Source organism: Mugil cephalus, chromosome 1, assembly GCF_022458985.1.
Source record: "Mugil cephalus isolate CIBA_MC_2020 chromosome 1, CIBA_Mcephalus_1.1, whole genome shotgun sequence".
Taxonomy (NCBI): domain Eukaryota; kingdom Metazoa; phylum Chordata; class Actinopteri; order Mugiliformes; family Mugilidae; genus Mugil; species Mugil cephalus.
In genome coordinates this window covers 11,394,162-11,412,403 of record NC_061770.1, presented here as the reverse complement: position 1 = coordinate 11,412,403, position 18,242 = coordinate 11,394,162, and the positions used below count along the sequence as shown (strand labels likewise).

General features: G+C 44.9%; 1 protein-coding gene across 3 annotated transcripts in view; it reads left to right on the top strand.

Moving 5' to 3' along the window:
- LOC125013605 (cadherin-4-like) overlaps positions 1-18,242 on the top strand; it is a 212,891-nt gene that overhangs the window by 159,200 nt on the left and 35,449 nt on the right. For 2 of the 3 annotated variants that reach the window (XM_047594420.1, XM_047594411.1), the window contains one exon: positions 15,739-15,894. In XM_047594420.1, coding sequence (XP_047450376.1) covers positions 15,739-15,894 — 156 coding nt within the window. Of the gene's footprint in view, positions 1-13,813; positions 13,922-15,738; positions 15,895-18,242 lie in introns of those variants that run through there. The other variant, XM_047594429.1, reaches the window with a different exon arrangement.

The following is an 18,242-nucleotide window of genomic DNA, read 5'->3' as shown; positions in this document are numbered from 1 at the left end:
TTATTTGATATCCCACACTTATTCGGCATTCGTGTCAGTGATTTGTTGCCGGCATTTGTTTCCTGCTCGTGGCTTTAAAACCTCCTGCATGTTAAATAGTGCACAAAATACCGAGTTTTGTGCTGGATCCTGTGTGCGTTGCAGTGCATCTGTTTGTGTTTATGGCACTCGCTGCAGCACCTGTGCTCCATTTTCTACATCTCTCTCCACGGAGCATGTTGAGAGAAGCGTTTTTCGAGCAGAATGCGAGAACTCGCCCCCCCCCCCCCCCCCCCCCCCCCCCCCCCCTCCTTCTCCTCGAGTGTGCTTCTTCTACATTACCAGTGATTAATGACTGCTCCGCTTCACTGAAAGACACGGCAACAACACAAACACCAGAAAGACAGGGAAAAAAAAAAGAAAGAAGAATCCGAAAGAAAAGCAGGAACAAAACGCGACATACTGTACGAGGGAGCTGCATTGCATTAGAGAGTTCGGGGGAGGGGGTGGGGGGGCGGGTGTGATCGAGAGCAAAAGGGAAAGCAAAAAGGGAAATGGGTAGAAGGGAAAAGAGCGAGGGAAGGGAATGCGGGGCTAGACCAAGACCAGAGGCACGTCTGTGTTTGTGTTTAGGTCTGATAGGCTTCCTGGAGAACTGCTGTTCACGGCCTCTTCCCTTGAGTCTAATGAAGCCTTCTGGCATCTGCCACCCCACCACCCGGCCAACACCAGCACTGCACTGCCCCACACCCTTCATCCCACCCACCCGCCTCCTTCTTCCTGCTGAGACATATGCTCACAAACACACACACACACGCGCTCAGTCACAAACAAACAAACATACACATGCATGCACAGGCACAAAGAGAAATTACTTGTCCTACACAGACAGCAAACAAAGGATCAGTGAAGCGCATGTGCCGCGTTGTTGCCTTTGTATATGCTCATTGTTCGGGGGGTTTGTTTGGTAGCATTTCCTCTTTATCCCTGAACAAAGGGAAGAATAAGCAAAGCCAAAAAAAAAAAAACAGGACTCCATCTTGTTTTTATTTATTTATTTTTTTTAAAGTCCACACAGAGGAAAAGCGGAATGGTGAAACGCAGGGACGCAAGTATTTAAGTATCACACTCGGATGCGGTGCCTGGTCACTAGGAAACCGCAGTGGTGCCCATATGGAACGCTTTATGAATGCTGAAATACACAGGACTCCTTTTTCTGGACTAAACAAATTCAGGCTGTGAAAACATTCAAGTGTGCGGCTATCAAACACACACAGGCTGTGCTGGATACGCGCTGCTGTATATGTGTTCAAGCATATTTTTCTTCGAGTCCCCGTTTGCCTTGTATTCGTTGGACGTTCCCGTGCACCGCTAAGGTCCTTTTCTTGGCGGGCGTTCAACACAGATTGACTCGCTGCACACACTACACAAACTCTATCAAGCTGGGCAAGACGGGAATGAAATAACAAACTTGGTTGAGATTAGGGCGGACCTCTTACAGGGTGTCAAGTGTGAAGAGAAAGGCACAGGCCGCGGTCCTCCCCGAGGGTAGAGCGCAAACACTTGTGTCAGCATTTCATTTGCTCTTCGTTTTTCCTCAGTAACACGTCGCGGTTTGCTTTAAACTCTTGGGGTTTGTTTTTTTTTGTTTGTTTTATTTCACCTCTTGGAGAATTTACACGAGGTATTTCCTTTCCCAACCGCAACCGTGAATTTTCTTCCAGAGCAAACATCCAGTGCAGATCATTTGGCTAAAACAAAAAAAAAGAAAGGAAAGAAAGACAGAAAGAAAATAAAGACAGTTTCATATTCTGTGATTGTCTTTGAATTGTTCTGCGGATGGAAACGTCAGTCGGTTATTTGACCTGTCTGCCAGTCGGTCTGTGTATTGATTGGTGCGCTGCTTTGTTCCAGACTAAAATACCCGTCACATGTGCTACTGGATGGATTACCATGAAATTTTGTACAGTCATTCTTGTTCCCGGGGGGTTGGTTGCCCTTGACTTTCCCTCTGACAGGTTGTTATTTTTGGATTTTTGCTAAATATACAGTAACTGTTCACTGGTTCAATATGACATTTGTTACAGGCCAGGATATACTGCAATACCCTGCATGCTGTAACCCTACCACCATCATCACGTCTGCTTTGCCTGAATACTGAAACTACACGAATAGTTGAGCCTTTAGTTGTACATGTAATATAATCCATTGCTAGATTTTTTTATTTTTTATTATTATTATTCAGTTAACAAAACATTTCTGTAAAATAAAAGACCATTACAAATATTAACTGTTCCATTTGGAGATGCAAATTCATACACACACATATATACATATATAGGAACTATTCCTTTTTTTTTTTTTTTAAAGTCTGCCCTCATAAAAGCTGGATTCCCAGCCCTGGCTTGCGACGGCAGGATTAAAAACACCAGAGAAAGTGCTTTACATTGTTACTCTTGCTAATGGAGCCTTTGTGATGGAAGAACATGCTCCCCCCCTGTCATCTTTGACGGGTCGGATCATTAATGAAATATTTGACCGTAAAAGCAATTTGACCGTCTTTTTGAGTAGCCCGAGACTTTGGTATTTAAGAGGAGAGGCGAGCACCTTCGGGGTAACATTAATATCTCACGCGAGGAGTTGGTGGTGGAGGTGAATAGTGTGTACAGTATGTTATGATCTTTTGTTCGCTTCCCTCTAGTGAAATTAGTGAGATCAATGTAATTACCTTTATGTGCCCCAGGAAATAGAGTCTGCTACAATCTCCTGGCATTGACAGGAAAAACAAATTGTCTACATTCATGTATTTGTTAACAGCATTTGGCCTTTGTTTCCTCCTGTGTTCAGGGGAGTGAGACTGAAATGTAATTTTCACACTCTAATATCTCATTATTTTGAAATTAGTGGCATGTTCATCCTGCATACTCAGCTCGGGTTTATTATTGGGGAACGATTTCGAGTCGCAGCCTTGTTGCATAAAACCAGGCCCAGAGCTACCGCTGATGCTGCTGCTGCTGCTGCTGCTGCTAAGTCTTTACAGTGGAAAGAAAAAAAAAAAAAAGCCTCCTCAGCCACCCACTCACTCAGACACACACATATAGAGATAAACACAGACATGTTCGCAAATCCCTCCTAGCACATTCCTCTCTGATATGACATCAGGCAGCACCAGGCAGGCTCCCTCCTGGGTTTTGGTCGGTGTTAAATTAAACGGTAAATCATCTCACCAAAAGACACGAGAGTTATGCGTGAGTCAAGGGCAACAGTTCTGGGCTCTTTAGTGGGAGATGAGGAGGACTTTATGAAGGAGATAAATAACAGCTTAACAAACAGCCTCTGTCTGGTCCCCCGGAGGTAGGCCCCTGCGACCCTGCGGATCAGTCGGATGAAGGAGAGCCAAGAATCTCTATTTCTCTGAAGACATGAAAAAATAATGCGCGGTGAAATTGGAAGATATTCGGGAGGGGACGTGGGGAGATGGGGGCTGGTAATGAAGTGTTGGGTGGCTGAGGGTGGCAGCGATTGTTGGCGATACGAGACAAGGTCGGTCAAATAGAAAAGGGCGAGTTGACAGATAGGTTTGGTGGTGAGACAGACGGAGGGACAGAGTGACAGCGGAGCAGAGAGGACGGCGCGGAGGAGATCGCGCGGGCAGACAAGCAGATCAAGCAGACAGACGGACAGAGACATCCGGACATGGCGGCTGTCCCATCAGGTAGCGCGTCCCCTCAACCTCCGCACAGTAATGCTGGCATGGTAGAGGAAAGGAGTAACTATCAAGGGGAAAGTCCTTGGGCATGGCATCGCATTGAACTGAAGTGCTTTTGTCATGTGATGTAAAATTCTAATCTCCCTTAATGTGCTTCTGTTTTGTTATTTTTTTACCCCCCCTTTTCTTTCCGTCCGTCCCGGAGGTAAAATGTGAGCGAAATAAAACTCAAGGCCTATACCGGAATAATCTGATCCCATTTAGTTTGTCATTTACAGTGAAAGCCCTCAGTCGGAATCTTTTCACGGAAGCATAATAGACACTGTCATGAGGTGATGGTGCTTTTGTATGCTAGTAAACCCCCTCTCATGAAACATGCACAGAGACAGACCCGCGCGAAGATCCGGTACAAGCAAGCGTACATCACCGCTGAGTATGTTTCCAATAAAAAATTTGTGACTGCGCAATGAAATTCTTTACAGCTTCTCACGACGAAACAGCTCCTAGGATAAACAGTTTAGCGGCAGATAAAAAAGTTTGCAGGTTTCTCATTGCTTCTCACTCACGAGTATTTCTGGCCGGCGCTCCATGATGGGGCTTTACGTGATTTTATTGGCTTTTCATTTCCAGGAGAAAAGAACATTCGCTCCTAAGGCTCCATAAAAGATGTAACATCCCGCATTGTGCATAAAACCGCAATGTGAGTGATGCGTCGCTCTCTGCATCGCGCGGCGCCTTGCGTTACGACATACGGGGGACTAGCGTTACGGTTCATCTGAGGTTGTGCAAAGATGATTCTTTATATAAGGTGATTTGTACCGCTCGCTGTGAAGTCGGTGACAAAACAAAGCGGGCTCGGTGGCAAGCTGAGGCTGGAGCGACTCCAGATTTTGGGTAGTGTTCTCCTGATATCGCCCAGGGAAAAGAAAGTGGTTGGCGTGAGCGGACCTTTTGCTGGCTCTGATTTGTATCTATCAAAGAATGAATGACAGGGCAGCTGCTTTTGAAAAAGCGAAAAAACCTCCCTGGCACCAGCCGCCCGCATGTCGTCCTCACGATATACGTGCTTATGCTCCAGCAAAAACACACGAGTGTCCATCCAAAAAGACACACATTCGTGGCTATGCAAACACACATGCACACACACACACACACACACCTCCTCACTCTTCCAAGGTTCATTTGTCAATATGACAGCTGGACTCTTGCTGAGGTGGAGTTTGCCAAGCAGAATCCCTCGCTTGGTTAGCGGGAGCCAGAACATCCTGGGAAACATTCTGACACACACTTAGAGGCTACGGCGTAACCGCATGTTTGTGTGTGTGTGTGTGTGTGTTTGCATGGGTGTACATGTGAGCGCGCAGTTTTTCAAAACACCCCAGCAGCGGCATGGCACGGCAAGGCAAGGTCCGGCCCCTCTTCAGTTTCTGCCTGCGCTTGGCAGGGGCAGGCTTGGCAGGGAGCGGCCCATTTTGTCCGGCTTCCAATCGACATCAAACGTGCATACTGCTCCCGCCTGTACCTGAACACCTTTCCTCCTTCGCCTCTCTGCCCACAGCTGTGTCCTTAGACATCTGTTTACCACATGATATTTCCCGAGCATTTGTCCCTGTGGGCTCGAAGGACAGCGCTGCGCTTTCCCTCCAGACAGCCCTTCGCATGTGTCCGCTGGAGGTGTCTCCACGCGCTGATGTGACTGGACACGTCTCAAGCAGGAAAGGGCCCGGCGAAGGTCAGATGTCTGGTCGAGGGAGGGGGTGGTGGGGGGCTCTCAATACTCTCTCACAATGTGGACCCATCCTGTCTGACGGATGTTCAGTCATACACGTCCTGGCAACCGGCGAGCGCTTCCTGTTTCCAGCTTTCCAGCCAGAAGGACTCATGTTCTGCTACAGGCTTCTGCTGATGCCGTCAGTTTGCAGCCACTTTCGTTTTTTTTTTCCCCTCACTCTGCTCGCTCATCCTCCCCTCCATTTTCCCTCTTGTCTGCGTTTCTCCTCTTCGCTGCTGCCTGATGGACTTCGAAATTGAGAAGAAGGAGAAGAAGGAGAATGAAGCGGGTGGAGGAGGAGGAGGAGGAAAGTGGGCCATAAGGTGGACAGTGCAAATGTGTGTGTGTGTGGGGGCACTGAGGGGGCAGTAATGGCAGAGGAAGTGCAGCAGCAGCGGATTTTATGCCACCGTTATCCTCTCTCGCGCGCCCGGAGAGGGAATCTCTCCCCTACGAGTCTCCGACACTCTTTACTCTAATTACCCAGATTGGGTTTCCTGGGGATAAAGGCAAGAGGGAGGAATAGGGAGTAACAGGGGGTCCTTGATATTGTCCTTGTCAAAGCCTGTGGGACCGACTGGAGGACTCATTCATGCATCCATCACACTCCCAATTTCACAATTTAATCAATCTACTAATGAAAGAGAGTGACAGAGAGAGAGGGGCAAAAGTGAGTTGGCAGCCCTCACATCTAACCCCGCTAAGCCAAAGCTAAGGGGTGCGGCCGCTCATTGTCTGCCGCCACAATGGCTGTCTTATTTTCATTCTCCCGGTCTGGAAGAAGGGAGTGAGGAGGGCGAATCATTCCATTGTTACCTCCGGGGAGAATAGCACCTCTAATTTGCCATAAGCCTGCACTATTAAAGACCAGACTCCTTTCACACCGCAATAATTGGAAAAGTCATTCACTGCTTAACTTCTATTACTCCATGTTATTTTCACTAATGTGGGAGAAGGTCTTTTAATAATCTCACCTGCGTCACTGTTAGCTATCATTCAGATGACACAAAAGCACACGGAGCGCGCTGTCTCTCCATTTCATTCTCTCCTACTCTGAATCAGACCACTGAGCTGGATAAATCTGAAGTCGCATCTTTTCTGGCCGTCTGTCCTCTGTTCTCTCCGCAAGTCTGAAAACTGCACGGCATAAACCTGTCCACGGATGGCGGGGGAGCTGCGTGGCAGCAATGTTAAAACCACAACTTTCTTGTCACCTCCATTTCTGTGATAATTCATCTTGGAATAAATCAATATGGCCTAACGTGGTGTACAGGCGTTGGTTTGTAGGTGCATTTTGATTTTGTCAGGAGACCTTCTGATGATGAAATAGTTATTTCATTGGCTCTTCATTGCTCTGTTTATAACCCACAAAATGTACATGTACAACCTGTCTGGGAGAGACAGATTCGTTTTTTTTTTTTTCTAAAAGAGAAAAGAAGAAGAAGAGATTTAGCACTTCACCCCAAAAGTCTGGGTACAAATAATGACCAAAGCTATTAAGGGAGAGTGCACCATGTTACCAGCTCTATGGGCTAACTGCTAATCTCATCATGCTAGCATACTTAAAGGAAGACCACATTCTGATATTTGTAATGTTTAACATTATAGTTTTGCCTGTAAATATTATAACATTATCTAAGCACAAAACATAGCGGCTACAGCTAATGGAAATGCCATCGTGTTTTTTTTTTTACCCATTAACCTAAGTATTTGCAGTTTAAGCCGTGTGCGCTGGTGATGATTATATAGAAGAATAAAGGGTCCCAAGGGGGACATGAATGTCTGCACACAACGTCAATCGCAGGAGATTTCACTTTTCACTTTAACATGTTGATGTGCATGCGGCGCAATAGAAGCAGTGTCAGGGGATTGCCGCAGTCATCATGTTGTATCATCTGGAAACCGTGAGTCTCTTTAAACTCATGATGATACTGGAGGAAAATTCTGAAGAATGCCTAAGTCATTTTGACACATCATAACCATAACACCCGTCATTATCATTATCAGACGTCCAAGGCATTTGGCATGACTCGTGTTTACGTAGCTATGCCCATCCATCCTGCCGTTGTGTGATTAGATGCAGTTAATGTCTTCATCAAGTCATGATCTTGGTCTTAATGGCAGAGAAGCGTATTGGAAAAGTTGCCCAAAACAAACACAAGTGACTGTAACTGAAAGGAGTGACACAAGTAGGAAATATAAAGATTTCGAAGTGAAGTAAGGGTCATGAGCCTCGCACTCAGTCTCCTGGCTAAAAGTCTGTAACTTGACTCATGCCTCGATCCACGCTTCCTCCTTCAAAAGCGGACTTTCTTGAAGTTGTTCTTCTTCTTTATATGCACAAACTGTCCGGACCACCGTGGCTCCAACACCGAGAAAGAACAGAGGCAGAATGTCAACAGGATGGTTTTTGCTGAACCACACACAGAATGCCTTATCCCGTTTAACCAGCTTAGTCACCGGTGATGACCACCAACTGATAAACGCTGTTATGTCGAAGGCAGTGCGCGCACTTTTTAAAAAAAAAAAAATAAATCTCAACCTCGGACTGAAATACTCAGCTTTAGCCCTGGCGTGGCTTTTGAAGAGATACAATGCTCAACATCAAAGTCTGAGCGAGAGTCTGTGTTTTTAAAAGGCCACAGGAAAGCTCAGACACTTCCTAGACTCGCAGCAAAACACACAAAGTGTGTTTTTATCTCTGTGCGTGCACCAGAGTGGGTTTGACAGTGAAGTGCAGTGCCACCTCAAAACCTCTGTCTCCTACTGACTCTTTCTCCTCGTCGTTTACCACTGTGTTTGTGATTTGTTGACCAATACCTGTATTTCTTTGCGCGCATGTCATTCTCTTTGTTCGTTGAGCCTGTCTGCTGGGCTTCGGAGCACAGAAGGCCCGGCTTTCAGTTTTTTCGGGGGTTTGCTACGACTTTTCTGTCTGCAAGTGACAGAGTGTTTCTCCTGTCCTACTGTTCACTGAGCCGGTGTCATTCACTGAAACACCGGCGCACCTGCGAGTGACGAACTCATGCCAGGCCTGTGTGTTTGTGTGTGTGTGCCTGTGTTTCTTTGTTTTCTTATGTAAAGCCAGATCGGGATGCTTTCAACTTCGAAGATTTTCTTCTTCCCAATCAAAGCAGCTTGACTCAGTTCTGATGCATTTCATTGGCTCCAAATCTTTTCATGTGGCTGCTACACTTTTTCCATCTGTTTTTGTTTCTTGCAACATTCATTCTAATACGAATGTTAAATACACATAATCACACTGTGTAACTAAAGCAGTGGATCCCTTTGAGGCTTTTAAATATTTCAGCACCGCAAATTATTTTCCATTTATCTTAAAACGTGAGGAGGTTTGTTTTTTTCAGAAAAGGGTTTTCACAGAGGCGGCCGACCAGCCGTTTGAAGCGGTCTGAAAGATATGGTGCACAAAGCTTTGAGACGATTCATGTTGAAAGGACACCTCCCTTTTTAATGCGTCTGAAGATGAGCGTTTTTATCAACTGAAGGCAGGACGATTTTAAGAAATGTCTGTCTGCTATTGTTTTTGTGGAGGCATTTTGCTGTGGTTATTGCGGTTTGCGTTTTAACCATCCTCAGACATGAATGTTGATCAGTTTATTTCCATGTTGACATCACTGTTAGCCTCCTCTGATGTATCTGCTGCCATTAGGTTGAGGCCATTCTATAATAACCAGCAAAACGTGGTTTAAATTGTGAATTGTATCCAGTCCGTACAGAATCTGAAACTAATTAAGATCATGTAGCCTTTGCTTTGGTTTACAGAATGAGGCTATTAAGCTGTCTGTCTGAATCTTCTTTGACTGAAATGGTTAAAAACTTAATCTGAATCCTTCGTCCTGAGTACACAGAGTCATGACTTGCAGTATTTCTATGGTAATTGCTTCAGTATTTACAGGAAGCCGCTGTAGTGTTATGCCGATGCATATGGTAATTACAGTCCTCTGTACATGCTAACCTACAGATTATGTTCAATCTTACCTTCATTTTCCATTATAGGAACGGTCAATTATGTATTGCTCTCGGGCATAATGGCTGTACCTACACATGTCCTGAATATAAAAAGAGTAAGAACAAAAATCACCTGCCAGCGGCTCGTACAAAAGATGGAGAATATATCCATGTTTATATATGTATATATAAATACATTCAGATCAAAGTTCTACACAGTGTAAATATGTATATGTATATATATATATATATACATCACATATTTGTTTCAAGGTTTTTTATGATTTCTACACCATCCAACACCCTCTGTCTGTACCGAAATTTGATCCGAATAAGGAAAAACAAGTGATGGATCACTTTGCCAGGACAAATTGAGTCAATGCCGTGCATAACGAATAGACGGGCACTTTAAACCGAATTACAGTATGGACAACCTGGAGCCAGATCATGAGTATATTATGTAAAAAGAATGTGGGTCCAGGTGGATATTGAGGACTTGCCTTGTGTCACACAGGTGCAGGTGGTGCAGCACTTTATTGAATCATAATTCTGTTCTAAATGGCTTAACGGATCGAAACCACAGCCGGAGACAGAGAAATTGCGGCTTCTCTGTCCATCTGTATGTTTTTTCTCAGAAGTTCCCTTAACTTCTGCACTGGACTCAAGGGTGAACTGATTAAAACTCATAAAACAGAAGTTTGGCTAAAGGTTGTTGTTAGTGGGGGAGTTTGGATCCTCTGTGGATCATTGCACGGATACTTGATGAGTTTGGGATGTAGTGAGTTTGGAGGCCAGGTCAACACCCTGTACATGTTTTTTTTTTAGTTGTTCCTTTATGTGTGTGCCTGCGTCAGGCTGCATCCTGCTGGGAGTGTCATTGCTGTGGGGTGGGAGTGCCTGGTCTGGTCTAGGTGGTTGGTACATGTGAATCCCTGCAGAAATCCTTGTATTTTACCTACTTGGAATCCGATTCAGAATTTAACCGGGTATTGGAAACTGTCCCTGTGGCAGACAGATGGGGACTTATGTGTGTACAGCCACATGACCTCCCCTCCACCATGGAGACCTGGAAAGAGGTCAGACTGCTCAAACACCAAGAGGAAAAACTTGAACGCCAGGGACAGCATGGCCACGAGGAAGAAGAGGAGAATCTTTTGGAGAACCAAGATCCAGGTCCGAAAAAATGTGACCATTGAACGAGATAAGACAATGCAGTAATTTCTCCGTTCTATCTCATTTTTGGTATCATGGTGAAGCTCTTTTTCTGATTCTGAATAAAGAAAACGCATTTCAATCTTTTTCTTCATCCTCTATATTTCGGTGAGGAGGACAGACCTGCAGACTTCTTGAGTACACTGGCATCATTGGTGTCTGTGAACATGCTGAATTCTGTTTGTGTACAGTGGAGCCCCGAGTATCGCCATGTTCCACCCCTTTGTTTACTTATAGCGCCTTCTCTCCTAATCTGCCACGGTGAGAGTTGTGTGGGTTGAGGGAAAGCTTGAATGCTGAGGCAAACAAATGCAATGGTAATACGCTCACAAACACACAAAGCAGGCGAGCTCACCATCGCCTGAGTGTGAACTTAAAACACCTTAAAGAAATATAAATAAAAACAGCCACACACATTGAGCTTCTTAAGGCTGTGTTATTAGCTGAATAGGTAAGATGCTTGTGGTTTTTTAAAGTCTTCTTTCTATTCTTATTATTTGCCTCAAAGAAAGGACGAATATAAATCAAAAATCAATAAACTGGGCTTTAACCAAAGTAAAAAACTATGTAAATTACTAGTCAGTCCTGTGGGCCCGGGACCAGAGGGTCAGTAAGCAAGTCTCTCCACTCAACATATGGCTGAAGTGGCCTTGAGCAAGGCAACGAACCTCATTAGTAAATCGCAGCGGTAGTGTGTAAAGCATGAGGGCAATAAAGAGTCTTCCTCTTATTCTTCTGAAAAGACCAGAACATCAAGCGACACTGAAATGTGTGTAGTGTTAAGTTTAATTAGGTTATGTAATGTGTAGGCGTGTGAGCCAGACTGCACAGGACAAACACGGCAGTCAGGCATAACATTATGACCACCTTCCCAAAATTATGTAGATCTCCCACAAAACAATAACAAGATAAGGAAAATAAAACAAAGCGATCCATTTTGGCCTCAGTAGTTGGTTGATGGGAGCGAGCTTCTCTTCTGCATATTCTTCTAATACTGCAAAGTGCTTCTGGATTTCACCTGGGGACTGAATATGCTCTCAGCCAATTGAGGGGAACCTGACAGAGTCAGCGTGTAATATATGCGGCCTCATGATTGGCTCAGCAGTGATATGGGCGGGACCTACTGTGTATCGGATGCGAATGAGTGACGTGCTGAATGAAAGATAACGTCATCTGCCTCCATGTATCCCTCTACTAAAGTATATTGGATTCACATTAATGTGTAATTAAAGAAATTTAAATTTGTGGGGGAAAATTCAAAAAAAATATATGTATGAAAAAAAGGTCTAATCAACTCAATCAAGATTAAAGACCCATGTTGAAAAGCTACGGATTTAGATTTACAAAGCAACATGGGCAATATCAGATTAATCTGAACCTAATTCTCACTCACCTTTCAGGTCTGTGTATGCACAGGTTTAGATTTCTCTTCCTTCGTTATACTCGGCTCCACGTGTATCATCTGTCCACCAGCCTTGCGCACACATTATCTCGCATTATATGTTATTAAGTCAGCTCCGAGTATCAATGACCAAGTGGTTGGTTCCTTTTTAAAGTGTTAGTGAGCATCAATTTTTAAGTGACAATTAATTCCTCCCGACCGCAACGACTACAGTGGCACAACGGCCCTTCTGTGTTATTCATTCCCTGCTCTTCATCTCTTCTGCTGTGTTTTCCCTGAGGAGCCGGTGGCATGATAGTTTCTCATTTGATTCAGTTTTGCCTGGCAGAAGGGAGCTAAGCTCACTGATAAGATCTCCTTAAGAAGCAGACAAGTTGTCAGTAATGAAGGGAATTGCTTTGATCCGTCGACAAATAGGTCATTTAGAAAGTGTCTGGTTTCTGATGTTGGATGATACAGTCATGACTCTCTCTGCCCCTCTGTCTCTCTCTCTCTCTCTCTCTCTCTCTCTCTCTCTCTCTCTCTCACTATCAGTCTGTCTTTGCTGAGTGCTGATCCTTCACATATGCACAGATTGTCGAGACAATAGAGGGAAAATCATAGGGGAAGAAAGGCAAGGCTGGAAAAACTGTTTATGATTATTATTGGCACGCTAGAAAACAAAGTCCTTTGGTATTTATTATCCAGTGGAGGCCTCATTGTTCTTTAGGGAAAGAAAAAAGGCTTAAGATGTTATGAGACTTGCACGCTAGAATCATCTCATTTGGATTTTATTATATATTTGTGTTTTTTTTCAAGAACATTCCTTTCGCGTTTTGGAGGCAACGCCAGATGTCACTCATCGAGAGTCAATTTCAAAATGCCTTCAATCAGGCCTGGTCACATGTGACATATCCCGTGATTGAAAGCAGAGGGGGGGGCTGTTAACATGCAAGAACAGCCAGCTGATTCATTCTTTATTAACATTACTGGATCCCTCAGTGCGTAACTGCGCGCGCGAGATTGATTCCACTCATTATTCATCGCGAACCAGACCCTCGGCAGCAGCACATCACTTTGCTTGTTGTCAAGTCTGAACTATTCAAACAAGCTCGGAGGCCAAACAGTGTTCCAGTCTAAACCTTCCTTGAGATCATTAGTTGGCATGTGCAAGATCTTTGAGCGCTGGAGAAAAAACAAACAAACAAAAAAACTATTGTGCACGCTTGAATGCGCATATGCCCGTGCAGCCATGCGCAAATATTTGCTAGAAACAGACGAGGATGAGGATTCTGGCGGCCTCCCTCAACAGTCTTAAACGTTGTGGGAGGGAGAGCTAATTGGCTGCGATGACTGTGGAAACAAGGAGCCGAGTCCCCCACCTCCACTCCCACTATACTCCTAGCAGGACCACTCGGAAAAACGGGTGGGAAATCAGGGGGGCGGGGAAAACCCAAATGGAATTATGGAGAGCTATCACTTCCTAACTGGTGAGGATTTATACGCCACTGCCAAGGCCAACGGATTGAAGTAATTTCATTTTTCATGCATGGCTTCTGTCCCTACAGAGACCTGAAGCGAAGAAAGAGAGGTTGGTGTGAGAGCACAGCGAAGGGATGGGGGAGGGGGGGGGGGGGATGAGAGGAAAGGGGGAGGAGTGGAGATGAGAGGGAGTGAGCTGGAACGGAGAAGGCAGGGCAGGGGAAAAGAGAGACAAGGAGAGGGGAGGAGAAAGAGAGGGATGAATGAGAGGGGAGGCACTGGCGGCCGGATGTGTAATAATTGCTTGCGTTTTCTAATTAGGCGCGGCATAGGAGTGGCTGCGCGGCGGTGGCTTTGCGCGTACGGGAGGCTAATGACAGTACATCGAGAGTTCAAGCAAGCTGCTGGCGAGATATTTGTGAGTTTGTTGGCGTTTAACGACCGGAGTTTCTTTGAAGTAATAGCAGTTGATGCCCGCGGCTCGTTAATTATCATAGCTGTCAGCAGTAATTCCCGGAGATGTGGGCAAAGCATTCCTAAGGTTCTCCTCCCTAAGTTCCTCAAAGAAAACAGGCTCAAAAGCGCGCACACATAGCATATAAATACACATAAAAATAAAATAGAATTAGAGGGCTGCTGAATGCAGCTGCTCTTGCATTCTTAGAGGGGAAGGCGTCTATAGCTGATCAAATTTGTTTGATTGGAGAGATGCACCTGGAGCGGATTCCTGTAACGGAGAGCTGATGTTAATGTTGACACATGAGGAGGAGAGGGAAAATGGTGATAATGGCAGAAATGTAGTCTCTCTCTTTTTTTCCTCCTTTTTTTTTTTTTTTTACTTCGTCGGCTGTAAAAGTCAGGATGACACCTGCCTAATACTGTGCGCCCTTCCCTTGTCCTTGCTAGTTGCTCCAGCTATTTTCTCAGCAGGGCAGAATTCCTGGTGTGTCAAAAGTGTGGCTAAATTGGTTCCTCGAGTGGTGAAAGATGGAGACAACTTTGGACAGTCTGGTGCACTCAGGCTCTTCACTGAAAAAGTAATTGATTAGACGAAAAAGGTCGGCCATTGCTGTGTGTGTGTGTGTGTGTGTGTGTGTGTGTGTGTGTGTGTGTGTGTGTGTGTGTGTAGACTTAGCGTATGATTGAGTCATTTTGATACACCAGCTGATTTCATGGGTTGTCATGTAGTTAATGGATAGAAATGGGGTGCTCAGAGGTTTGGACTCTATTTGGGCAGTAAATTGAATAACTCCCCCAAATGAGTCCCAATTACACAGCACTTCAGTCCAAATCACAGGCCTAGCAGTGCACTTAATGCACCTATTAGTTGCCTATCTGGCAAGGCAAGCTGAACCAAAACGCAGGACTATTTTTCCCCCCAAACATTCTGCTTCCAATCTCCTGCAGTTATTTCATAATTTTCTGGATCGCTGGATGTATTTTTTCTCTCGTCCCACATTTTCGCTTCTGCAAAACTTGTTTATTGTTATGTTGCCTGTTCCCTAATTAGACAACAATTAGAGCCTCATATGTTCACTTTCCTATCTAATTGAGATTTTTGTTCGCAGCATGTCCGCAGCCCCAGCGCGGCTCCGGCAAGTCTCTATAAACCACTACCTGGCTGTCAGAGTCAACAGTAAATATGTGTTGATTTCATTTCTCCTTCCGCTGCAATATTGAATTCAAATTTTTCTTTTGAAGCAGTCCAATTCTGCCCAACAGAATGCACAGCGCTCCCTGCAGCAGCACTAATGGAATCTTTGAGTGTGTAGAGGCTAGAAATGCCAAACTGTGATAAGAGTGTGTGTGTTTACTTGTGATACTCGTGCTGTGGGGACATAAATCTGGTTATACAGTCAGATTGCGGAGACTCACTTCCCTTTTTGCTATGGGAAAGAAAGTCCCGTAATGAAAATCTCATTTTAAGGTGAAAGAATTTTGTGGAAAGTAATCTGAAGTGATGGAAACCCAAATCTGTGTTTATGGTTATTTGGCTGTGGACGGTTCCATTGAGTAATATGCAACGTCAAGTTTCTGAGAACCGAATTATAAAGAGCTTTATGCCACAAACTGATCCTTGAATAGTAAACACCTCTCAGTCCGTATTTCACCAATAAGGTGGAAGAGAGAACTAGACATAAAGCTAACAACACAAAATATTTCAGGGCTTTTCGACTTAATCGACTCATTGTTTGAGTTGATCTGATTTTCTCTCTTTCTTTGTTTCTGAAACAGATCCGTTCCGACCAGGACCAGGACATCTCCATCAGATACAGCATCACCGGGGTGGGGGCGGATCAGCCGCCCAACGAGGTGTTCAACATCGAACCCGTGCTCGGGAAGATGTTCGTCACCAAACCCCTCGATCGAGAACATCGCTCTTCGTATCACGTGAGTTCGTCTGACGCGCAAATGGTGGAACAGAAGATTGAATTTCTAGTTTGCACGCGATTTCAAAATGAGACGATCTCTGTCAACGCTGCGGCCTGTGTGTGGACCGCGCTTGGCACAGGCACTGGCTGTTTTTCTTTTTCTTTTGACTTGAAATGAGAAAACCGATACCGCTCCCATGTATGAACTCCACACAGAAAGCCGCAGCCAGCTGCACGTTATCTTAGCTGAGCATAAAGACCGCGTAAGAAAAAAAAAAAAGGCAATCTTTGGACAGACCTAGCTCCTTCCCTTGATTGCGAGTCTTCATGCCAATGTAAGGTAATCCTCCCCTGGCTCTAGAATAGATTTATATATAGCATACAATCAAGAGACTGGTTACAATCTTGTGATTTTCCACAAGAAAGTAATGAAGTAAAATTCCCTAAATGTAAAAGAAACTACAACCATAAAACTTTCTAGTGCAAGGCAGCTGTTACACAACCAGCAGTAGATATCAATAACTGAAGTGCTTCCAACCTGAGCCCTAAAAAAAATGACACAACTACCCTCACCTGTTTATGGATATTAAAAGGTCACCTACCCAGGCCTCTAAAGCTGAATAAGGTGAAGTGCAACCTGTTTATTTAACCTGTACTATTGTAAAAATATTTCGGCCTAATGCAGCTTTTTATATGCACGCTGTGGTTCTTGGCAAAATACCAGCGCCTGCCACGCCTGATTTGAATAAAACATCCATCTTCCTGAGGTTTTCCTGTCAGCTTTGGGCAGTGCTTGCTGCCATAGCATGGGAATACTGAACTGTGGGGAAAACTGATGGAAATTTGGAGATGCTTGTGACATCGCTGCTCCAGCTTTAGGCCTTCCTCTATTATGAGCAGAAATTCCCAACACTTTTGGCGTAGACAGGCAAAGAGCACCGGGTTCATCAATTTCTCTTTCTGTCTCCGGGTTTTCTCTCTCTCTCTCTCTCTCTCTGCGCCTGCCACTGTATTTGTGTTTATGTGGGCACCAAGTCTGAGTTACACTCCCGAGAGCTGGCAAGGCTAACCTTTCAGTGGGAGGTGAGCAGATTTATGCCCAAGAGAAGCTCCAATCAATGAGGTGATTTGTTAAGAAAAGGGGATGCTAGCTAAAGGGTGCCTAAGGTAAATGCATGTTTGTTGTGGAGGAAAAGTGTTGGTTGGTGTGGAATACAAAGCGCGGTGGGACACCAGATGAGCCGAGGTAAAGACGTATGGGTAAACAGTTGAAGAACGGTGTTGCAGTCCAATGAAGTGGCTTCCACACTAGATCCGGTCAGGGCAACATGAAAGCAATTAAACTACAGCCTGTGAAACATGGACCATTCTCAATTCGAGAACCTCAAAATCAGGCAAGGTTTTATTTACCTGAGCATCGTTATCTAGGAAACGACAGCGCACACAAAGTTAGTGTTTGACTTTGTGCTCTTTCTTTTGTTTACTTCATATTTCACGCAAAGTCGGAGCAAAGTTACGGCCGCGGTGTTTTTGTTCCAAAAGAACGAGCACTCTGAAATTCAAAACCAGCCGTGCACTCTGATGCATTCTTATGAGGAAGAAATAAAAAAAAACAAAACCTTGAAGCTCCTGGCTCGGCCGTTATCTTTATCATGGGTGCTGCTTCTTGCCAAACGGAGGCCGCTGCTTGCTGCAGTTTGTTTTCTTCCCCTGTCTTACGAGATATTAACTGCGGACCCAGAATTACATTTTGCCTTCTTTAAACATGACGGTAATCTCTGACTCCGGCTCTTATTGAATTAGGGTACGGGTTCATGCGGGATGGAGGGATGCGGGTAGTTTCGAGATAAGGAGCCTGGTTCGTAGCCCTGTCACGCAGCGGCGAGATGCGATATGCGATGGCAGCGCGCGGATATTGGGTGCAGGACGGATCAGACAATACGGTAGAAAAAGTAAAGTCAAATTAACCTCGGCGGGACCCGAGGACGCAATTTTGGTGGAGGTGCAGGGTGGGAAGCAGCCTTTGGAGAGCACGAGCAGCAACACTGGAGAGGATCTTCACCTCTCTGAGGAGAAGAAATCGATGGAAAATGCTACTTATTCTATTTCCTGCCACAAAGAGCCTGGAGGCTATTTCATTTATCTTGCTCTCAAACTTCTGCAGTGGCCTGGCAGCATGTTTCTATCAGGCATGCTCAGATGGAATGAGTACCATTTCCCTGAATTCTATACACATGTGACAAAAAGAAAATCTGCTCATGTTATAATACTTTCATCGCTGCTTCCAAGTTCTGCAGCTTTCCCCTTCGCGCTTCCTATAGTTTCACTTCAGACGCATATCCCTGACATCAAATGGGGTTGAAGGTC